Consider the following 24,766-nt stretch of genomic DNA (forward strand, 5'->3'; position numbering starts at 1 on the left):
AAATTAAGTGATGACGAATAGGCCCCAAAGTGTTTAGGGGCCAATTTATCAAGCATTTTTTTAATAAAATTATATAGCAACAGCAGTTTCTGCATAATTTTATGAATTGTTGCTATGTACTAACAGCCTAATGCAGGAGATTTCACAGAAATCTCTGCAAAACACTAATTATTGCTGCAGACTGCAGTTTCCATTATTATCAATGGGGACTACGGTCTGACCCCTATGTAAAACACCAAACTCTGAAAAGCGAAGCTTTTCGTAATTTGGCCCTGATGGACTACATCCTTCAGATGTAATCTGATGTATGCGTATGGTCTGGAGGCATATTCGCAGGAAAGGGAACTTGCAATTCCTCTCTCGCCGCCTCCATCTGGCACCAGAGGCGGAGTCTTTCATAGATGTTAAAGACTCCACCAAAATGCCAGGGCAGTATCTTTTAGATTGAATAAGTGATGATCAGGGATGGTTTTTGGGTACTCAGGAGATGCTTTGTACTATGAGACAACACTTGACTGGTTTTGTAGGCTAGAAGTTGCAGAGAAAACACTTCTGTTTGCCAAATCAGTTTCTGGACATATCCAAACTGAAAGACGAGTCCTATATTTAAAGATAAGAGCCTGTAGGGGAACTGCTGTAAGTCAAACTGATTTATTATGGTATTGTATGTAATAAAATGTGGAAAAAAACAACCATAATAATAATAATAATAATAACATTTATAATTAACAATTTTCCTTATTTTGGAACTTTGATGATAAGGATCCAAATTTAGATCCCAAGTATTCGAAAAAGAATAACTGGACTGGTGCAGTTATTCTTCTTTACTTCTACCCATCTGGGGGCTAGCCACACCCCCTGTACATTTTTGCAACTGCCCTTCAGTAGGCCCTTACCATTGCATTTCACTAAAGGCTCTTCATGCCCCAGTCCGCCCTGTAGTGTCATTGTAATTCATGTGCACAGTCTGGTTTTGTTATTGGTACTTAAACTTTGTAGTACTGGTATATTGCACTGCAGGGGACTGGCTGATATCTGGAGCTGCTATTCTCATATGTCAGGATCGGGATACATTGTGGGGTGTTGCTATACTTAGGTGGGCATTGGCACTGGCTATTCTGTCTAACGTGGGAAAACTACACAATGCAAGTGTAAACAACAACCACATTAGTCAAACTACACCTGCACCGTTTGTCACTCTAATTTTTTTAATTGCATTGCACTGATAGAAAGACAGGGCCGCTTGCTTGTGTTTTCCCCCCCAGCCAAAAAGTTGCCAGCCAGCCCCTGATCGGAGGGACGGAGAGAGTGAACCTCCTTCTGCACAGAGTTTAGGCAGCTCGTATTCATAAGGGAGCCTAAGTTCTGATGATGCTGTGTATCTATATACACACACGCACATACTCATTTCATAAATATATGTGTGTAGAGTAGACAGTTGTCTACATATACATATTTATTTCAGGATGATATATACATATGTATATAAAGTGATCTAGTAACACCTACCGTAATAACTGTGCATATTTTACAGTAGGTGTTGGTGGCGCAAGATACACACATAATATATATATATATATATATATATTAGGGATGTGCAGGCTCGGATAGGTTCGAGTTTGCACGTGGAGTTCGGATTTTTCCCTCCAAAAAAACGGAACTCAGAAAGAGGCAAAACGTCTTTTGTCCAGGAATGATGATGTTCGTCCATGTAAGATGACGTTTTGCCTCTTTCTGAGTTCCGTTTTTTTGGAGGGAAAAATCCGAACTCCACGTGCAAACTCGAACCTATCCTGGCCTGCACATCCCTAATATATATATATATATATATATATATATATATATATATATATATATATATATATAATATATACACACACACACATACAAAGCATTTGGCAGTCCGGAGTGTGTCCTCCTTAGTATTGATGATACAGAATGTTACTAAACATCCAAGTGTATTGTACATACATAGCAGACGTTTCAAGGCCGCAGCGGATCTTTTATTTAGGGTCTTGTACAAAAATATAGTGCTATTGATTCTTTGAGGGAGGGGGGCCCCAAACCGGTATCTTGACTAGGGCCCCATGAAGTCTAAATCCGGCTCTGTCTGACACTGAAAGGGAGCCGACCGGCACTGCACACAGGGCAGTCCGCACTTTCGGCACCCCCCTGCCCCCCAGTAATAAGCACGGTGATGGGACCACAGGGGTTTGGCTGTGAGGCCACGCCCCCTTCTCATGTGGCCACGTCCCTGCCCGCGAGACAACTCCCCCCTTTTCGGCGGCTCCCCGCACCGGGTGACACTGCGGGGAGGGACGCCACTGTTTGTAAGTTATTACACCGCGGGGAGGGACGCCACTGTTTGTAAATTATTATATTGTGACTGATGTCGGAAATGGAGGGACAGCAGCAGGTATCAGAGATATCTATTACGGTCTCTCCATAATACATTGCAGGGATACTAATTAGTTGCATATATCCCCTAAAAACGGGTGTTTTTCTGGGAATTTGCTGCAAATAGTCATTGTCAAATGGGCCCCTGAGGTATACAGGTCATAAATACAAAATCGACCCTTTTTTCACAACAAAACCGAACATTATGAGAATTGTTTTTCCAGGTTGTCCACACAGTGTGTTCTAGATTAAGTCAGTTTTCTTCTGCAGTGTAATGAGAAAAGGAAGATCAAACAGCGATTTTAACAACACAAGATATCATTAAAAAACAAAACAAAAAATAACATTTATTAGTATACGTTTACAATATCATCTAGAAACAAACTGAGAAAAAAAATTTGCTTTAAAGTAACATACCTGAGCTTGTATTTGTAGGAAACCTATGCATATTGAATTTAGATTTCAGCAGCTGTTGAACCACAGTGGGGCCAGTAGAGGGCGCTATCTGCTGTGACACGTATAGGAAGAAGAGGAGAGCGGTGCCTCTTTGTTACCGCATGTGTACAACATGTCTGCACCTCCCAGAGCAGCTGCTTAGGACACAACGTGGGTGACCGGGACTACACAAACATGGCTGCCGGCAGAGCTAAATGGGAGTACAGAGGCGACCCTGAGCGGCCAGCTGTACTGGGTGAGACAATACATTATATAAAATACTGAAAGTATAGAATTCCATGTGTTTATCTATAAAAATCTATTTGCAACGCTGCATTATGTTCTGTATTGTGGAGGTTAACGTAGCTGTGTGGTCTCAAAAGTGAAATATGTTTAATACTTTAAGTATAAAGTTGCCGTTTTATTGACCTTATAGTGGCTCTGACCAGCATCTGTGCATGCTTTGGTTTCTGCATAGGACTACTGATTTTAGTTCAGTTAATATACTTTAGTTACTATTAGAGATGCTTCCTTCACTTGTGTCCTATTGGGGATGTAGTCGACATCGCTGTGGTTGTGATGTCGGCAGTCAGAAAACTGGCTCCAGAATCCCGACGGTAAGTATCTGGGTTAGGGGCTGTGCGAGGGAAGGTTAAGGCTAGGCTTAGGGAAAGGTGGGTTAGCATACTACCGATTGTGCTGCGGACGCCTATTATTTCTGCTTGCACCCCCCTGAGGTGGTGAGCAAAAATCCGCCCAAAGTAGGGCTTTTGTGTGTGCCCAAATACAGTGTGCCTATAGTTTGCACTGGTTTAGCCACTACGTATCTAAACTCTGTACATTTGGGTGTGACATACACAGTAAGTAATGGGCGCACAGGTGCCCAAACAATTGAATATTGCCCCCCCTCAGACGGGAGCTGTGGGCGCGAGAAAACAATTGAATTGTCCCCTAGGAAAGAGGTTAGAGTTGTTTCCCATCCCCACACTTTTATTAGATTGTGGAGGTGTAAAACAAAGGCGGTGTGCATTATAAGATGGGGACAGTTTGTATGACAAATCATACATAAAAATAGAATAAGTACATACAAAAGAGGTAGAAAGGGCCCTGCTCATGAGTTTATAGTCTAGAGGAAGGAGGGAGTGCTGACACTACTGGAGCTAGTGATAATTGGAGTGGAGCTTGGGCGGGATGCAGTCGGGAAGCCGACAGTTGAAATGCCGACTGCTGGCTTCCCGACTGTCTAATCCCGGCAGGGATCTAATGACAGGCGTCAAAATCCCGACGCCTGTCATTTTACCTACGCCGGGAGCTCGGCATACCAATCGAAGGTAAGCCGGGCGCGGACAGCTGCGGGGGGGGGCTAGGTTAAGGGCTTTCCCCTTCCCCCTTTCCCCCCCCCCCCCCACCCCTGTCCCTGGGAGGGTTAGGCTAGGGAAAGGGGGTAGATCTTGGGTCAGGCTGCGGCGAAGGGGGGGCTAGGCACTTGGTGGGGGAGGTTAGTTAGGTACACCTAAGAGGGGGGTGGGGGGGGGAGAATAGGTTAGTGAATATAGAAAATACTCACCTGTCGGGATCTTCACTGCCGTCTTCCAGAGTCGGGATTCGAACCGATCCTGTTTGGGCTGTAGCTGGTCATACACCCAATGGCAGTACTATCAGGTGGGGCAGCATATAGTGAAGAGGTGGATTTTGAGAGATAGCTGGTAGCAAGGCCCTTGTAAGAATCAAATCCAAAGCCACAAGAGGTGAAAGATAATGAGTCTGTACATTGTGCCACAGTGAAAAAAATTTAACTTTGATTTTTATTTTTTTTAAATGTGTTTTTACAGTTCAGTTTGCAAATGGAAATATTCAGACTCCCGAGAGTGTAAATTTCACTCTATACAGGAACAAAAATCATGCATCCCCTATGATGAAAAGGCAAAGAATCCTGGTATGACAATAGTGATCATTTAACTTTTTTTTTTTTTTTACCAGAAAATCCCTTTTCTAATTGGCTGTGATCTTTCTACTTTCCCCCATTTTCCCACCTCATACTGAAGCACCTGTCGCCCTCCTTTGCTGCCAGTCAATAGGTCACGGCTTCCCATAAGGTCAGGACAATATGGCAAGGAGTCTTTCCCCACTCATTTTAAAACTTAATGAATGAGCAGGATGTGAAACTTGAACATTGAAAGGTGCTTTCTCATTTATCAGGAAACTGCGCGTGCGCAGGACCCATTCTGTGAGTGTGCGGAATGGGTCCTGCATAGTCGCACTCAGTCCATAGTTGCACTCAGCCCCTTCTGTGCCTCTGCCTGATTGACAGGCAGACGCATTTAAGGTGCAGGGCGGCCGGCGTTCCCGGAAACGGGGGGGGGGGGGGGCGTCTGCCGTCAGCGGGATCGCAAATGCAGCAGGGGGCGTCATACACCACCTGCTGCATTTGCATATTAGCAAGGACAGAATTGCAAAGCTTCCTACTTGCAGCTTTGCAATTGCGATCCTTGCTGCGTCACCCCCTTAGTCAACACACCTTAGTCTAAATGGGGGAAAAATTGACCAGTGGAGCATATTTGTGAATAACAAGTACGTTTCTTTTAACTACTCTTGCAGGTGGCTGAGACAGACAGACTAAGTTATTCAGGAAATAATTTCTCAGCTGAGGCTCTGAAGTGTAACTCTCTGAGCAGGTAAGAAACTTCTCATTATTGGCTTAATAAAAAAAATAAATGGAAAAAAAGTTGATTTTGAGACCATTTAAACACACAAAAATGACATGTAATAATGGATCAATTAAGCTAATTGAAATCTTCCAACTGCCTAATTAGTCTTTAGGGGTGGTGTCCAAGAGGTTCGGCACTGTCCTGACATTTTTACCTTAAAATAAAGATTTTCCCTACCCTTTAATTATTTTTTTGATTTTCCTATAAAAAAAACCCCAAAAAATATATATGGAAATTTGGGATTGGATTGCGACTGTAATTTGCAGTGCGTGTCCTGTGAGAATTGCATGCACAAGCCAACTTGCACCTAATTGTATTGCTCCCCCAAGACTGCATGTTCCTGAATGCTCCCTAAGGGATAAATTTACTAAAGTGAGAGTTTTTAGAAGTGAGTTTTAAAAGTGATGTTGCCCATAGCAACCAATAATTCTAGCTATTATCTTGTAGAAGGTGCTATTTAAATGTTAAGTAGAATCTGATTGGTTGCTATGGGCAACATCACTTGTAAAACTCACTTCTAAAAACTCTCACTTTAGTAAATTTACCCCTAAGTGTCTAAAAGCTTCTTTAAAGAGTCTGAGGTATGAAAAAATAGAGACAAATTATAGCAGAATAGGATTTGATGGCAGATATTAACCAAATGACCCATCTATTAAGGTACTGACCGCATTTTTACCCTAGCATTTTTTCATATGTAGTATAACCTTGTTTCTGTTACAAACATCTTTAATTTCTGTATAGTCACATCACCATTCAACGCTTGGACCCCCCCCCCCCCCCCCCCTTTTTTTTTTTTTTTCTTTCCAGTTTCAATTTGAAGTTTAAGCAATTCTGGTCCAGTGTATAAGCTAAAATTGGTACAAATGTAGGCGGCAAACTGCTAGATACATAATGAAAAAAAAAAAATTGGGGTTGAGCAAAAACCGAAAAATGTCAATTTCATAGTTATTAAAAAAAAAAAAAAGACCTTTCTCAGAGAACAAGTAATGGGTTAAGAACGTTATACTGTTCTGCATTGATGGAAATGAGGCTTCAAAAATGTAAAATTGCAATGTTTTTAATAGCAAAAACCCCTATGTTTGCTATTAAAAGCATAGTTCTTTTAAATTTTGATCTGCAACACACTTGTAAGTGCCGCTAGTAAATAAACCCCTCTAACCTCCATGGAGGAGGAAACATGAAGAGCTGGGTCTCTTTTGCTGGATCCCCAGTTGGCAACTTGCTTACTGGGTGGGGATCTAGCAGAAGAACCGAAAAGGTTGCCACATCATTTTACAACGCAATGCAAATACCCTTTGGTCAGTACCTAGTTGGTCAAGGGTTCATCTTGCAGCAAGATAATGACCCAAAACATACCTTCAAGTATTGTCAGAACTACCTGCAAGGAATAGAACAAGACTGTAGGATTCAAACCTTGGAATGGCCAGCACAGTCTCCAGACTTAAACCTCATCAAGCTGGTTTGGAATTAACTGGACGAAAGAGAAGCAGCCTACAAGTACAACACATTTGTGGGAACGGCTGCAACGGTGTTGGGAAGGGCTTCCTGCAAAAGATTTCATTTCAGTTGTAGAAAGATTACAACTAGTGAGTCTAAAAATAATTTTAAATTGTTTTAAGTGATTCTATGATTTTTTTTTTTATCTCCAATAGTTTTTGTTCTATGCTTTATTGTCAGAGTACATTGAGGGGGGAGGTGTATAAAACTTTTAAGAGATGGACGCTAAAGTGATTGCAGCAGTGTTTTCGTACGCAAAGCAGCTGCAAAATATGCAAATGTTCATCTGAGTATAAAGACGCCCACTGCTGCATTCATACCTGCGTAAATATCGGTAACATCGATGCACATCAGCGGCCATATTGGTCTGGCGGCAGGTCTCGCTCCTCTCACGCAGAGGGCTCTCCTCTCACGCAGAGTGCGTATGCACTCGCAGTGGCTAATTTATGCACACCCATGTAACCGCGTTTAAACGGACAGGCACGCCTGCGTTTTTCTGACCCTGTTACCCCTGAAGCCTGTTACTCACTTTGAGATGGAGTCCGTAATCGCAGTGCGATCGCTGCAAACGAGCACTGTGGCTTATACTTATGCATAATGGCAAACATTCGCTCGATGTGCGTGGATATCGCATTAGCGTCCATCTCTGAATCAGGCCCAGAGTGGAGAAGGTGTCCCAAGCAGTCAGCTTCTAGTCATCCATTATCTAGCACAGCCATTAAAATTAATCTGACATTAATCTTTGTAAAGTCCAATAAAAATAGTCTTCTTCCATACTTTTGACTGGTAGTTTATGTCCCAGTCATGATTTTCATTACAACATTACTCTATAGCATCTATAAGATCTAGATTATCACGTGTCATTAAGGTGGTTAGTACTGGAATCCTGTCTCTTAAGCTATGAACATATTTATACATAGCGTTAACATTTTTATTACTGCTTTTCCCAATCCTTTCTATTATTTCTCATTCTTTTTGATAAAAATCCTTTTATAAATTATTTTGAGAATGGACAAAACAATAAATCAAACCGTATACCTAGGTATATAATAACAGTGAGAGAAAAGAGGGACAGGTGGGAAGATTGACGCTGGAAGAGGTTAAGGAGAAGGGGAGTAGATGCTGTGCAGAGGTATTATTGGGTGGGAATACTAGAAACAAGTAATAGTTGTCAGTGGAGGTTTGGCCTTTTAGAGGTATATTTACTAAAGTGAGAGTTTTTAGAAATTGAGATGTTGCCCATAGCAACCAATCAGATTCTACGTAACATTTAACTAGCACCATCTAGAAGATAATCGCTAGAATCTGTTGACTATGGGCAACATCTCCTCTTCTAAAAACTCTCACTTTAGTAAATATACCCACTAGTGTGTGGTCCAGTGTGTCCAAACTTTTACGAAGTGTTCGGGGGTGTCCTGTAGAGTTCCATGTGAAACACTGACCAAATAGAGTTGATAGTTGCCTGGACAGAGGGAGGGGTACTAACAATATTTTTGGTTGTTAAATTCCCTGAATGTTACCTGCTGCAGAGTCCTGACTGAATCAAACTGCCTCACTGGAAACTATATATATATCCATGTGGTGTGATCAGTCTGTAAATTACACATACCATATCAAGTAGTAGAACATATTTGCTTTGATATGCATCAGTATGTTTGTTTTACTCTGGGAAAATATTTCTGCAGTAAAGATTTCTAGCGGAAAATAGCAGAGGAACATGAGAGCTTTGCAAAGGTAAATCTAAGTATCCCCACTTGTGTATCACTCATTTCCAACCCAAGTTACCTGCTACTGGGACCCAATGCATCTTAAAGCAGAGTGTTCTTGTTTTCTTTCTTCAGTACAGCTCCATGGACCTATCTATTCCTCCAGGTGGCTAGAGGTTATATTAGGAAGGTGTAACCAAAATTGTCCTCATGATAGATTTCAACCTGACTGAAATTTATAGTAATGGGAAACTTTTTTTTTTTGTTTGTTTTTAATAGCTTACATTTTATGTTCTCTTCTGTGGTCTGTTCTTTCTTTATAACAAACTAAGCACATCAAATCTGTGTGTTTTTATTATTATTAAAAAAACAAAAAAAAGTTGACTGTTTTTATGTCTGAAAGAATTAATCATGTCAAATTGTTTTATTTATGCATCAAAATTTGTATTAGGTACTTTGTCGGAGTTCTAAATAAAGAAACCGGAATAATGGAAGTCCATGATGCTGAAAGGGTCAACATGCAGCCAATACTGGAAAGCAACAATAACTGTGAGAAACTAAACTCTCTTATTTTTTTCCTTATTGTATATGGCAGTGGTTCTCACATTCTCTTGAATCACGATGTCCTAGAGTATCAGTATTGTTTTCACGTCGCCCCTATTTCAAAAGTTACTTATCAAGAAATTCAGAAAAAAAATACTAAATTAAGTAAATCGTGCTTATGCCATCTTTATGGTCAGTTATGTGGTGGTAGGTGGGTGCACTACGGTTTGTCCACATATTTTGAATGGCAGCCACATGCACTGGTTTTACCTATCACATTGACCATAAATAATTTTATTTGGTCCTGGATTATCAACCTATGGCCCCACTGCAAGTGCCAAGTGGCAGCCTAGTGTGCCACGGCACCCAGTTTGGGAATAACTGGTATATTGAGTTTATTCCAAGGGTATAGGGTACAGAAAGCAAAATAAAGTGTAAACGGATATGGGAAAAACATCAAGGGGAGAAAAAAAAAGTGTTACACTCTTCTTCAGGGTCCATAGGGATAATGTGGTTGAAGTGATCCAGGCACCAATCAGTTAAGCTTTTAGCTCCCAGGATGCCCTAGGTCCTCCTCCACATATACCCCGGCCACAGGCATTCAGTTTTTCGTTTGGTGCGGCAGGATTCAGGCGCACCTTTTAAACAGGGGTGCTGCTTAGGCAGTCCCAAGCTTTCATTTTAAGTTTTATTTTTTATTTCTATGTTTTAGAATTAGCTGTGCTGAGCGTCTTGATAGACACCTGCACTGCGACTCCGTCTACTTCCGCCAGGCCGCAACACCAGTAATAGGTCTGGTGATATTTGGCGGGTCACGGCAGAGCTTGCTAGTGACGACACTGGGGCCTGGACTGCAACCGGACGCAAGGAGTTATCAGGTAAGGCGATCCCTTGCGGAAGTCCTTGCATCCGGCTCTGCAGAAGCACCTGAAGACGCTGCAGTGAGGGCCTGGGGCCGTCCGCTCCCTGACTAAGATAAGGGGCCTTATCATCTGACGCCGGGGGTCGGTAGCGGACCCTGCTGGTTTGGGTCAGGTGTATAGTGATGTATATCCTACCAAGTTTGAGTAGTTGATTCAGGGTCCATTACAACTAATTTACATATGCATTGCATATAACTTTTTGCTAGCTTCTGTGTTGATACTGCCTTTTATTTCTGATTTGTCAGTTATAACTATCACTGTTTTTTCTTCTCATCCCTCTGGTACAGGTGGGTGGGTTTTTTGTCTCCGTACTTCACATTTACTGGTTATTTGTGAAGGCTGTCACATTTTATTACCTTTATAATTGCTATGTCAAAAGGTAAAATAGAAGCAGGAGGTTGAGGCCCCTGTGCTGGTTTCATGTAAATCCTGTTTGGTAGGCTTGTCCCCTCAGGACTTAAACAACAGGATGGTTTGTGTGCTGTCTGTTATAAAGAACCACCTCACCAATCCAGTCTACCAGCCCCTGTACAGGAGCCATCTTGGGTGTCCCCCTTGTCTCAGAATATGCGCAGTTAGTGGATCGTTTGGCTACTCCCACACTGCCTCCTTTAGTGGGATACCAAAAGCAGTTTCAGCATGCTATGTTTGCCCCCTATATATTCTTCTTCGATGAATGTTTATGCCCACCCAAGTCAGAGTATGGCTAAGTCTGCTGTGGTGAACAGACCGGTAGTCACTAAGGCGCATAAACGGATGTTCTCTTTTTATCAGTCTGCTCAGCATGTAGATTTAGACGCATCATCGGAGGAATCAATGATGCGCCAGGTTCTTTTCCAGGGTCTATCTCGGTAGAGGAGGACCATCCTTCTACAGTGGATGTCCCTTCTTTGGTGAGGGCAGTCAAATCAATCCTAAATATACAGGATGATGAGCCAGCTCCTAGAAGGCTCCAGTGTTTAAACACCAGAAGGTGGTAGAAGCTGAGTTTCCTAAATCTGAGCAGCTCACTGAACTTATGAAAGAAGCATGGAGTAACCCGGATAAACTGTTCCATGTTGCAAAAAGATTAGCATCTTTGTATCCTTTCCCAGCTACTGAATGTACTAAGTGGGAAATCCCTCCTACTGTGAATACTCATGCGACACATTTAATCAGGAGTGCGACGTTGCCTATTCCGTCAGCATCTTCTCTTGAAGATCCTACAAATAGAAAAATGTAAACATGTCTTAAAGTAGTATTTTTAATGTCTGGAGCTGTTACTCGACCAGCTATGCCTGGGGCTTGGGTGTTCAAGGCTGTTGAAGAATGGACAGGGTCATCGGAAGATACTCTACTGATTGCTACTAGAGAACAACTGACATATATCTCCCACATCTGGGAATCTGCCTCTTATTTTGGAGAAGCTGAAATAGATGCTGGGCTCCTAGCTTCTAAAGCATCGGCAGCCTCGGTTGTGGCTCGTAGAGCCCTTTGGTTAAGGCCTGGAAAGCAGATACGGGGTCAAAGAAGTTTCTGGAATCCTTACCTTTTTTGGGGGGAAATATACTTATTGGAGCAGAATTATATAAGACAGTGGCTACTCTGGCAGCTTCTAAATCTGCAGGTCTACCATCAACAGCTACATTAAAGTCTAGACAGTCTACTTTTCGGTCCTTTTCGTCTTCCAGGACGAGCAAAAGGAAAATCTTCCTCTAGACCGTCTTGTTCTCGCAGGACCACCAAGCAGCAAACTAAGAGGTCCTGGTCGGCCAGATGTCCAGCTTCTAAGCTGGATGACAAACCCTCTGCCTGATGGGACGGGGATCCTCCTGGGGGATCCCAGGGTGGGAGGCCGACTTGTTCAATTTGCGGACTACTGGCATAAAACAGACGAGTGGGTCAGAGAAGTGGTTTCTTGGGGGTATGCCCTCACTTTCCGGAGGCGTCCTCCTCAGTTTTTTTGCACAACTCCCTCATCAGATTCTATCAAGGCCTTGGCCCTCCAGGAGGCCATTTACTCCCTGCTGCTGGCAGAGGTGATAATCCTGGTTCCTGTGGTTCAACAAGGAAGGGGTTATTATTCCAATAAATTTTTGGTTCAGAAACCAAATGGCTCTCACCGCTATATTCTAAATCTGAAAACCCTCAACAAGTTTATCCATGTACCCAAATTCCGTATGGAGACTCTTCGATCAATTATTTTGGCAATGGAACCTGGAGATTTTATGGCTTCTCTGGACATTCAGGATGCGTATCTGCGTGTACCTATTATGCCATCTCACCAACAATTTCTACGGTTTGCTGTCCTGCAACAACATTACCAATTTCAGGCACTGCTCTTTGGTCTATCAACCGCCCTTCGGGTCTTCACCAAAATAATGGCGGTTATGACTGCCTACCTCAGGCATCAGGGAATCTGAATACTGCCATACCTGGATGACCTTCTGATATCGTCAGTCTCCAGCTGTTTTACAACACCATCTCCAACTGACCATTGCTTGCCTACAGACGCACGGCTGTATCATCAGTTGGAAGAAATCCTCTTTCTCCAACACAGCAGATGGTACATCTGGGGGCACTTCTGGACCCTCAGGCACAAAGGGTGTTTCTGCCAGAGGACAAGATTGCGGCCCTATCATTGCAAGTATGCAAATTGCTACACAATTGAAGGGTATCCATTCTATCAGCAATGCAGGTCTTGGGGTCAATGGTATCCACCTTCGACATGGTGGAATATGCTCAATTCCACTCCAGGCCTCTGTAGCAATTGATTCTCTCCTGATGGAGCAGACAGTATCATGTAATATGGTCCCAGAGGATCCTTCTCACTCCGTAGGTCTCTGTCTGTCTCTCTGTCTGTCTCTCTGTCTGTCTCTCTGTCTGTCTCGTGTGGTGGCTACAAAAGAATCATCTGTTCGTCTATTGTTGATTCCAAATTGGGTGCTTCTCACCATGGACACCAGTCTTTGCAGATGGGGGCGATGACGGGTCATCACACCTTTCAGGGAAGATGGACAAATCAAGAAAGTCATCTACCCATAAACATTCTGGAGCTTCGAGCAGCATACAAAGCACTTATCAGGGCCCAGGACCTGCTTCAGGGCAGGCCGGTCCAGATCCAGTCCGACAACACGACCACAGTAGCCTATCTCAATCATCAAGGAGGCACACGAAGTCACGCAACCATGAGGGAAGTGACAAACATTTTGATCTGGGCAGAACGTCATCTTCCGGCTATCTTGGCAATATTCATCCTGGGAGTCCTCAACTGGGAAGCGGACTTCCTAAGTCGTCATGACATACACGCCGGACAGTGTGCTCTCCACCTGGGGTTTTTTCAACTCCTGTTGAACAAATGGGGCCTTCCAGACCTAGACCTCATGGCTTCATGTCACAATCACAAGGTCCCCAGGTACCAAAGAGCCCTCAGCCGCATTCGTAGACGCACTGACAATGAGATGGGACTTCAAGCTGGCGTATCTTTCCTCCGATTTCCTTCCTTCCTCAGGAAATTCAAGCAGGAAGGCGAAACAGTGATACTAGTAGCTCCTGCTTTGCCCAGATTCCATTGGTTCACAGACATACGTAATCTATCCATAGACACTCAGTTTCCTCTTCCTCTATGGCCGGATCTATTAGCGCAGGGTCCCTTACCCCATGGCGTGGCTCTTGAGTCTTTCATCTTAAGAGCTAAAGGTTTCTCCAGCTCTGTGATTCAAACAATGCTTAGTGCACGAAAACCTTCATCTGCCCGGATCTATTACAGAATTTGGCATTCTTTTGGTCAATGGTGTTCCCACAGAAAGTATGACCCTAACGGTTTTTGGGTTTCCCGGGTACTTTTCTCTAGGCTGGGTTAGACTTCGGTCTCCATCTGGCCACCCTGAGAGTACAGGTTTCTACATTGACAGTTTGGTTCCAGCAAAGGATTGCTTGTTTGCTTCATTGCCGGATGTTAGAATTTTTTTACAGGGTGTTTTGAGTGAGTTCAGCCACACTTTGTCCCACTGGTTGCACAGTGGGATTTGTCCTTGGTTCTCAAGGGGCTGCAAATTCCCCCATTTGAACCTCAGTAGATTTGAAATGGTTGACCGCGAAGCCACTTTTTCTCCTCGCTATCTCCTCTGCCTGTCTACCATAACTCTTTTATATATATATATATATATATATATATATATATATATAAATATAAATAATTTTTTTTTTTTTATCATAGTAATAAAATCTACACATCTTTATTTTTTAGGCTTCATTTATATTCCTTGTTTTGGTAAATTTATTCCTTCTTCCACTGCAGCAGCCATGCCATGTGAATATCGAGCAGCCTGCCAGTCATCTTCAACATTTGCATACACAAATTATTGCGCTTTAAAGGCTTCTCTTGTGCTAGATTAATGTATTTTTCCAGTGTTGGTTTTAGATTTCTTTTTTTTTTTTTTTTTTTTTTTTTTTTTTAAAGCTTTGGGAATCTTTAATTCTCTGTGGTACATTCACATTAGTCGGTACTTTTCTAAATAAAAAGGAAAAAAAAAGACTATTGCTTACGACATTGTGGGCAGGGCCATAATGCCAACATTCAACATCGAAAATGTCTGTTTCAGGTAACCCTAAGTCTTACCCTAATGCTAATATCTACATTTTCCAGGTGTCAACATTTATGATGCTGACATTTTAACCATGTTGACTTTCTGGTGTTGACCACCTACTGCCTAGTAGGATGTATAAATATCTTCTAAGGTTGCCATTAGTAAAGCTGGGCATCCACTATACAATTTACGGTCAGATATCTCTCCAATCATGCTGGTTAGAATGAAAACCTGATAATGTATGGGATCAAATGACAATCGTCCATTTGCTCACAAACACTGGAAAATAGCCAATAATGGTTGTTCACATACATTGGTTAAAACACACGAATTTAACCAATTTGAGCTAATTTTTTTGTCCTTTTTTTTTTTTTTTCAGTGTTTAAAACCATATGATCAACTGTCATTTGCTCCCATACATTAGCAGGTTTTCACTCCAACCACCCAGATTGGACAGATACAGTCAGGTGCATAAATATTGGGACGTTGACAGAATTTTCATATTTTGGCCTTTATTCACCACCACAATGGCTTTGAAATGAAACAAACAAGATGTGCTTTTAACTGCAGACTTTCAGATTTAATTTGAGGGTAATTACATCCAAATCAGGTGAATGGTGTAGGAATTACAACGGTTTCTATATGTGCCTCCCACTTTTTAAGGGGCCAAAAGTAATGGGACTATAGGTCCCCATACATCAGAGATGGATTGCAGCAATTGTGCAATTTGCAATCGATTGTGTATAAAAATCTTTCCCTTTTTCAATCGATTGTGGCAATTCTGCAATCGATTGTGTATAAAAATCTCTCTTTTTCAATCGATTGCAAATTGCACGATTGCTGCAATCAATCTCTGATGTATGGGGGCCTTATCAACTCAAGAACTATTTCATGGACAGGTGTGGGCTATTCCCTCGTTATTTCATTATCAAGTAAGCAGGTTAAAGGTCTGGAGTTGATTCTAGGTGTGACATTTGCATTTGGAATCAGAGCTGTCACTATCAGTGAAGCAAGCCATCATTAGGCTGAAAAATCAAAACAAACCCATCAGAGAGATAGCAAAAACATTATGTGTGGCCAAATCAACTGTTTGGAACATTCTTAAAAAGAAAGAACGCATCGGAGAGCTCAGCAACACCGAAAGACCCGGAAGACCACGGAAAACAACTGTGGTGGATGACAGAAGGATTATTTCCCTGGTGAAGAAAAACCCCTTCACAACAGTTGGCCAAATCAAGAACACTCTCCATGAGGTAGGTGTATATGTGTCAAAGTCAACAATCAAGAGAAGACTTCACGAGAGTGAATATAGAGGGTTCACCACAAGATGTAAACCATTGGTGAGCCACAAAAACAGGAAGACCAGATTAGAGTTTGCCAAACAACATCTAAAAAAAGCCATTACAGTTCTGGAACAACATCCTATGGACAGATGAGACAAAGATCAACTTGTACCAGAGTGATGGGAAGAGAAGAGTATGGAGAAGGAAAGGAACTGCTCATGATCCAAAACATACCACCTCATCAGTGAAGCATGGTGGTGGTAGTGTCATAGCGTGGGCATGTGTGGCTGCCAATGGAACTGATTCCCTTGTATTTATTGATGATGTGACTGCTGACAAAAGCAGCAGAATGAATTCTGAAGTGTTTCGGGCAATATTATATGCTCATATTCAGTCAAATGCTTCAGAACTCATTGGACGGCGCTTCACAGTGCAGATAGACAATGACCTGAAGCATACTGCAAAAGCAACCAAAGAGTTTTTTAAGGCTAAAAAGTGGAATGTTATGCAATGGCCAAGTCAATCCCCTGACCTGAATCCGATTGAGCATGCATTTCACTTGATGAAGACAAAACTGAAGGGAAAATGCCGCAAGAACAAGCAGGGACTGAAGACATTTGCAGTAGTGGCCTGGCAGGGATGAAACCCAGCGTCTGGTGATGTCTATGCGTTCCAGACTTCAGGCTGTAATTGCCTGCAAAGGATTTGCAACAAAGTATTAAAAAGTGAAAGTTAGATTTTAGATTTAGTTTGTCCCATTACTTATGGCCCCTTAAAAAGTGGGAGGCACATATAGAAACCGTTGTAATTCCTACAACGTTCACTTGATTTGGATGTAATTACCCTCAAATTAAATCTGAAAGTCTGCAGTTAAAGCACATCTTGTTTGTTTCATTTCAAAGCCATTGTGGTGGTGAATAGAGGCCAAAATATGAAAATTCTGTCAATGTACCAATATTTATGCACCTGACTGTATCTGAAAGAAAATTGTATAGTGGATGCCCAGCTTTAGTCTTACTGAATCGACCGCTTACTCATTTTTGTATTTTGCCTTTACAGCTGATATAAACTTTATTCTTACTACTTCAATATATAATTCTAATGTAGGTTATAAATAAAAATGAAAGTCTTCATAAGTATAGCAACAAATCTGTGTAGTGGATACATGTCACCATAATTCTGAAATGTGTGCCCTTGCTTGATGGATCAATCTAGATTCTGGGTCTAATGCAGTGGTTCTCAAACTCTGTCCTCAGGACCCCACACAGTTCACATGTTCCAGGTCACCCTGTAGGTGCACAGGTGTATTTATTACTTATTGACACATTTTAAAAGATGCACAGGTGGAGCTAATTATTTCACTTGTGATTCTGTGAAGACATCTGGAAAACATGCACTCTTTGAGGTCCTGAGGGACCGGTGGTCTAATGTTTTCCTCAACATAAATTTGTAATAACCATATATATTTTTTTTTTTATAGTGGAGCGACAAAGCCAAGATGTGACAGCCCAGACAAGCAGAACATACAGAGAGAAGGTATATTCTTAGTTTAAATCGGGCAGGGCACGGCGCCCCAGAGACCAGAGATGACATTACGGTATAGAAAGGGTCACCCTACACAGAACATTTTTACAGCATATAAAGAGCATACTTGCCGGGAAGCTCCCAAAAAGGACAGGCATGGATGACATTCTTGCACCTAGTAATGTAAAAGTGTCCTTTAGAGTCTAAAGGGTATATCTAATTGCAGGCCTGAAAATTAAAAAACCCAGTGGCGCAGGGTTTTGCTATTCAATAAGCTGACTGAAAATGGGACGCTGTGATTTTTATAGAAATATAGGGGGGAATTCAGCTCGGTGTGGTAATTTACCACCTGCTAATTGGTCCTCCGGGGCTATTCAGTTAGCTCCATAGGCAGCCGGCAGGCTGCACTTATAGGATTTTTTTTTCCCGAGGTCTGATCAGACCTAAATCCCTACTAACTAGATGGTTAACGGGTGAAGCAAGGCACTTAATGTATAGATCTGTGAATTTATCATAGTTCTGTGTGTTAACACCGCTCAAACTGACTCTAACTGAAAGAGCCCCGGGTGATAAAGCCCTAGGTTATCACCCTTTCACCTCTGTTAACTTAACAGGGCTAATTAAATTTGGCCATGAGTTAGTGAAAAGTAATATTAAGTTTGCAGGAGGTGGACTTATGTCTTTCTAAGAATTTTAATAAAACTATATAGATTTGCAATAATTCATAGTGTTCATGGACTTCATTGAATAGGTGGATGCGCTGATAGAAGCCTTTGGAACCAACAAGCAGAAACGTGCTTTAAGTTCTCGGAAGTTGAACCAAGTTGGCAGTGAAATATTAGATCAAGCTATGGCAAAGGCTGCTGATGAAATCATTGAGACCAAGGGAACAGCAGGCAAGTACAAAATGCTATTTGGTCAGTGTTACTTTACTAAGCTATTTCATGCGGTCATTACATTTAGCGATATGAGAGTCGTGAATTGGGTCATAATGTTTTCTTAAAAGGAGACCAATTTTATTTTGTAACATACCCTTTTGAAGTTTAGAATTCATAGATATATTTTGGTGTTTTATTGGAGCTGTAGATCCTATTTGATAGTATTTTCCTGGTGACGCTAGAAAGATGATTTCAAATTCACTGACAGCATTGTCTACACAGTTTCTTTTCTGAATGCAACAGAGCAAGCACTATTATGTCAGACATAGCTGCTGTACATGTCTTTATAGAATTTGTTTAATGTCTTATACATGGCTAACCTTTTTATGATTGTAGTACAGATGTGTCCTCATACATCTAGCCTCCTTGCACGTTAAACAGCCCTTCTAATTCAGCCATGCCGTGGCGGGACTCTGTAGCGCTGAGCTTCTTTTTGTGCAACTTTTTACCTTCAAATGTGTCTTATTCACATCGTGATGTGAATAGCTAGCACAAGCAGCTTCTGCTGATTAAAATGCAGTGTGTCTATGATCTCTGTGCGTCTGTGGGTGTATCTGAATGTGAAATGCTATGTTAGTCTCAGTGGCTGTAACACTGTAATGTAGCGTTTCGTATGCAGACGCACAGAGAACAAAGGCATGCTGCATATCATTTTAATCAGCAGAAGCTGCTTGTGCTAGCTATTCGTATCAATGTGTGCTTCGAAGATGCATTCGAAGGTAAAAAGTCTCACGAAAGATGTTCGGCGCTCCCGCGGTGTGTGGCGCGACTTGTAGCGTATGGATGATAGATGTATGTGGGCACATCTGTATATGTGCCTCTGATGCAATTGAGTCGCCGTATTATTACTGTTTTGTCCAGGCCCTGAGCATGTTTCCTTTTTGAACCCACTTCCTCACACTGTCCCCCCCTCACATACACCCAAACTATGTGGATTAGCACATCAGATATTGCTGTTTGTAAATGAGGCATATAGTAAAGAGTGACAGCACCAAATGGTTCTTTTTGTGGACACATGTACACTTATGAAACTCTCCTCATCCCTGCATTGTAGCAGACCCTCTGTAGCTGCAAGGAGATAATTTGTACTTTGGGATCTACCTCTATCACCATAACGGTTTGCAACAAACAAAGTTTCTTTAGTATCTTTACATTTGAATGACCAACACACTGCATTTAGCTGCTGTTAAACTGTAGCCACATGTACAGTGTTCTGCTATGTGACACGAGAGAGAACAGGCATGCCTGAGTTGGTCTTCCACTCTTTATTTCCTCCCCTAGATCACAACCCATCCCTTTGTTTGTGCATGCAGGGGCGGATTGCTCATAGAGCTGACCAGGAAGATTCCCGGTTGGCCAAACATGTCTGTGGGGTTGCCTGTCGGCTGGGTGACCTTTTTTCATTTATTTATTTTTTTTTTAATTGATGTAGCCTCGCCCCTGCACTACTTTATGACAGGCAGCCCGCCAGCACTTGTCGGATGTGCAGATGGTCAGTTGCGCTGCAGTGGTACTGGCAGCATCTCAACTTGTGTATGTGACTACTGTGCCAGCTTCTGCTGAGTGAAGCATAGTTTATGGTATATATCTGGCCTGGTTTTTGCTCCAACTCAGAGCAAGTTATCTCTTTTGATCAGCAGGCCAATTGAGTCAGTTGCAGCCTGTCTTAATCAAGGGTTACCACTCCTTATACTCAGTCTAGGGGCAGCTGGGGCTGTTTGCAGCTGGGGTTAAAAACACAAAAGTGTTAAATGCACAAAGTGTGATTACATAACAGTTAATCACAGTTGAACAAACATTGACCAACATCTAAGGTAATTTCAGATTAAGTTACCATTACTTTAAAATTTGTCTAAAATAAACAAACCTAAAACTCACCATGTACTACACATTTCTTTTTTTCAACTACCTCCCTTGTATTTTCTCTAAGGATATAACATCCCTAACTCTCCCTGCATCTCCCCTCTCTGGGCACACTGCCGCCCTATTGAGTCACTCACCTCCTCTAAAAACTAATGAGCTTTCTTTTCATCAAAAATTTTTCTATTACAGCCTCATTGTGTCACTATAAAAAAATTTTATACACCTATATCTACTTCTCCATTCTTCTGCTTTTATTATCTGGTGACATATCACCAAATCCAGGCCCCACACACGGACAGCGGATTTACTATGGAATAAATATCCTGCAAACCTCACATGTCTCCCATCACCCTCCAAATCAATAAATGTGCCTTATAGAATTCACACTTGATCACAACTTATTATTTTACATCTGAACATCTCTTTACAATAACTGCTTTCACTAATTTCTACATTTACCTGAGACTGCTGGTTTATACGTTAACCAAACTCTCTAAATAGCCCCACATGAAGTGGCTTCTGCCACCCGTCAGACTTCACGTAAACTGATATAACAGCCATGGCTCTCCACAGACACCTACAAAAACTGCCTCTTAAAGTAGAATGTCAGTGGCATAAATCTTAATTCAAATGACTTCCACACATACTGTAAAATAGGAATCCACCCATCTGTCATCCTAAACCTCTGTCCCATGCTCACTGTCTACCCCATCCGTGTCACCCCTGTCTGTTTGCCCATCCCCTCTAGAATGTAAGCTCTCACGAGCAGGGCCCTCTATCCTCTTGTGCTTATCCTTTCTTTACTTATACTATCTGCTCTATACTCAAAAGCACCTAACCCGTGACTTTTGCCATCCTGCTTCTGTTACAGCAGTGTACTTGTACTTGTATTGCATTGTCTTAAACTGTTTGACACTGTTTTCTTGTTCTGCTCAACTGTCTATGTACTATGTCTATGTACTATGTTTGTGCACTATGTTTATGTACTATGTAAGGCGCTGCGGAACCCTTGTGGCGCCATATAAATAAAGGATAATAATAATAAGAGCCGTCTAAGACTGGCCAAATTAAACTTCAGAGACATAGGCTGCTTCCAGGATGAACTGTACCATGCTGCACATAGGGGAAATATGCTAGAGGTGGAAAGTGTCATTCCTGGCTTCCCAGGAACTCACTGATTGTGAGATGGCAGTATATGGGGTGAGCTGTGTCATATCTCTTGTTAGAGTGATCATAGAGGTGATAGGTGGAGGGGGGGTTGTACAGCGAGTGATTGGGCACCCCCAGTCACGGAGGGCTGGATAGAATACTCCTGTGCCTGGTCATGGAAGCAGAGTGCTGGCCAAGTAGTGAGTGGTCATGTGCTCAGCACACACTCAGCCAGGACTGGCTTTCTACAGAGAAGCAAGATGATGGACCTGACCACTTGCATTTTGGGCTCCGTCATACTGGACATATCCTACTTCCAGAGCAGCCTGATATCAGGTAAGTGTCACTCCTGCCTGGCTCCTCACAGGAGTCGCTGTCCTATCTCTGTATGTAAATCACAGCTATGCTTTGTGGCTGGTTTAACTGGTCCTTGCTACCCTTTGACATGGCCTTATATTGCTGCTCCCTCAAGCTGGCCCTAACCTTCCCCAGCCTGTACACAGTTAAGGACCTTGACTTAGGTCTTTCATTTATTCATCTTAAAGTGATCTAGAAAGTATTGTCTGACAGAGGAAGTGTTAACAGGATTACAGTTCTGTACCCAGAGTAATTATGTTACTGCTTGTTCGGTATGAAAGTATTTAATTTATTAAATTTAACCTCCCCTCCCAGACCTCTGCTGTAGGAAATGTGATGTGATGTGTTTGCTGTGTAATAAATGAGGACTCTCAGCCAGACCCTTAGCATTTCCACGTCCAGTGCAGAATCAGCACCTCATGAGTATATGCTCATCTCCCCCCCACACACACACACTCACACTGCCCACCCACAGCTAGTACGAGCGGGCAGGAGATGGTCGCGATTATCGCGCTCATCGGCATTGCGAGGAGACCCTGTGGTAGGGTCTCAGCACTCGCAATGCCGAGTGGACTTCCAGCTCTAACAGAGCTGGAAGTCCACTACTGACATCACGAGTGATGTCAGTAGGGACACCCACAAACGGCAGGCGTTCCTTCGGGAACGCCTCCATTTGATCAGCCACCCCCCCTACCCACCTAGAAAACAGGGCGAGCTGTCGATCAACATCGACAGCCGCCCCGTTTTGCTGCGAGCTCCTGAGCGAGTGAAGGTCTCACTTGCTATGGGGCTCGCGTGTGCGCACTGGGCCACTATTGACCCACGTGCGAGCAGGTCTGAATCAGGCCCACAGTCTGTGTTTGGCTGTGTTCTCTGTCACTCACACTAATTTAAAACTAATACGTTTTAATTGATTCCAACTTATTAGCAGATGCCTGGACAGTATCAGACAGAAGTTATGAACCAGGAAAAAAAGAGCCTAATTGCTGACAGACTAGAACTGTTGTATTATACATTATGCTACTGAAATTAACTTCTTACTGCACTAGCCTACTCAGTCCCTAATTGTCCTCTGGCAACTATTACAACTGATTTCTCCTAGAGCTCCAACATTCTAACACACTTTGCTGTTTTAGTTCTGAACATATAATAGCAAATTAAATTTCTTGCAGAACCAGACATGAGTTATACATCACACTGTACTTCTACTGTCTGTTCATGGGAATTCTAGTGCCACATATGATGATCATGCCACTCAGTTTGGACAGGGTCCATTTCCAAGCTGAGTAGAATGTTGTACGTTTGACGGCCGTGTCTTGGAAGCAGTAGGGTTCTCAGGGATGGGTCTCTGCCATTCTGTTGGCCAGGAAAAGGTGGGCATGTCCTGCAGCCAACTCCTTTTGATGAGCACGTTTTCAGCTTTTGGGGTGTATTGACTGAAAGGGATTGGTATATTATGTCGACGTTGACCATATCAACATGGTCAGAATGTCGACATACATGTGGACATGTTCATGGCAACATCCACCATGTCAACACTGATGAATTGTCACATGACCAGCATATCAACAATGTTTCTTCTTCAGGGTCCATAGGATCCACAGGAAATACCTTGGACTATGTAGTTGGAGTAATCCATTGCACCAAACAGCTACAGCTTTCAAGCTCCCAGCAATGCATAGGGCCTCCTCCCTATATACCCTGCCCCCAGCCACAGGCATTGTTTTTTTTATTTGGTACTTGGCAAGTGTCCAGACGCACCTCTTGGAACAGCAGGACTGCTTGGGTAGTCCTAGGCTTTTTTTTAATTTACCTTAGTTTTTTATATACTACTAAGTTGTTAGTACTAAGCGTCCAAAGGGACGCATGTACTACGACTCCTACTACTTCCGCTGATGCCGAAACGCTAGCTCCTGAACAGGGTAGGAGGCTCAGGGATTTTGGTGGGTCTTAGCGAAGCTTAGCTAGCAACGATGCTGTGGCCCAGACTGCAATCTGCTCCAAGGAGAGGACAAGGTAATGCGATTCCTCGCTTGCGGGGAATTGTGTGCTGCAGTCCTGGCTTCCGATGTAGGAGACGCATCGGAGGCTGCTGCGGGTGAAGGGCTCGTCAGAGTGCCTCACTAAGGCCGCCGGGCCCTATCGTCTGACGCCGAGGATGGGTAGTAGATGCACTAGTAAGCACCTACCACTGTGGGGCCAGCGTACCCGGCCGTCAAAATCGCTCCTCCACCAACACAGACGCAACTGCCTGCGTGGGTTCCCGCGTCTGGTTTGCGATTTATGATCACCTTGTGTAGTGAGACGCTCACAGTTCACCTATGGTGCGTTGCTGAAAGCCGTTGGTTCTCAGAAGTGTGGGTCAGTCTCCCCGTACGCCTCTCCCTTGGGTCAAGTATACAGTGCTCTATATCCTACCAAGCCCCCCCGGGGGTTTGGTCAGTTGATTCTGAGTCCATTTGCATATGAAATTATATTTGCATTGTATGTGACTTTAATGCTAGCTGCTGTATTGACACTCTTTTATTTTCAAAACTATCAGATATAATATTATTATTATCGTTTATTTATATGGCGCCACAAGTGTTCCGCAGCGCCTTACAAAGTACATAAACAAATAGGTTGATTTACAGTGACTTACAGTACAGTACAATACATTACAGGACAGGGATAATATACATTGCTACATTCACGACCATAACACCCAGATAAGCAACAATGCATCCCTCTGTACAGGTGTGTGGGGTTTTTCATTGTCTTACACATTTATTTGTGAAGATGGTGACATTGCATTTATACCACATACCTGTGATACATTGTTATGTCATTGTAAAAGCGCGGTGAAGGAGGAGGTTGAGCCTCCTACGTTGGTATC

The 24,766-nt window shown here is 42.7% G+C and overlaps 1 protein-coding gene across 1 annotated transcript in view; it reads left to right on the top strand.

Moving 5' to 3' along the window:
- Positions 1 to 2,878: 2,878 nt before the first annotated feature.
- POLR1E (RNA polymerase I subunit E) overlaps positions 2,879 to 24,766 on the top strand; it is a 59,377-nt gene continuing 37,489 nt past the window's right edge. The window contains exons 1-6 of the mRNA XM_088460102.1: positions 2,879 to 3,088; positions 4,665 to 4,768; positions 5,431 to 5,507; positions 9,195 to 9,292; positions 17,541 to 17,596; positions 18,336 to 18,480. Coding sequence (XP_088316228.1) covers positions 3,028 to 3,088; positions 4,665 to 4,768; positions 5,431 to 5,507; positions 9,195 to 9,292; positions 17,541 to 17,596; positions 18,336 to 18,480 — 541 coding nt within the window. The 5' untranslated portion in view covers positions 2,879 to 3,027. The remainder of the gene's footprint in view (positions 3,089 to 4,664; positions 4,769 to 5,430; positions 5,508 to 9,194; positions 9,293 to 17,540; positions 17,597 to 18,335; positions 18,481 to 24,766) is intronic.

This window comes from Taudactylus pleione, unplaced genomic scaffold (assembly GCF_031769625.1).
Source record: "Taudactylus pleione unplaced genomic scaffold, aTauple2 ptg000967l, whole genome shotgun sequence".
Taxonomy (NCBI): Eukaryota; Metazoa; Chordata; class Amphibia; order Anura; family Myobatrachidae; genus Taudactylus; species Taudactylus pleione.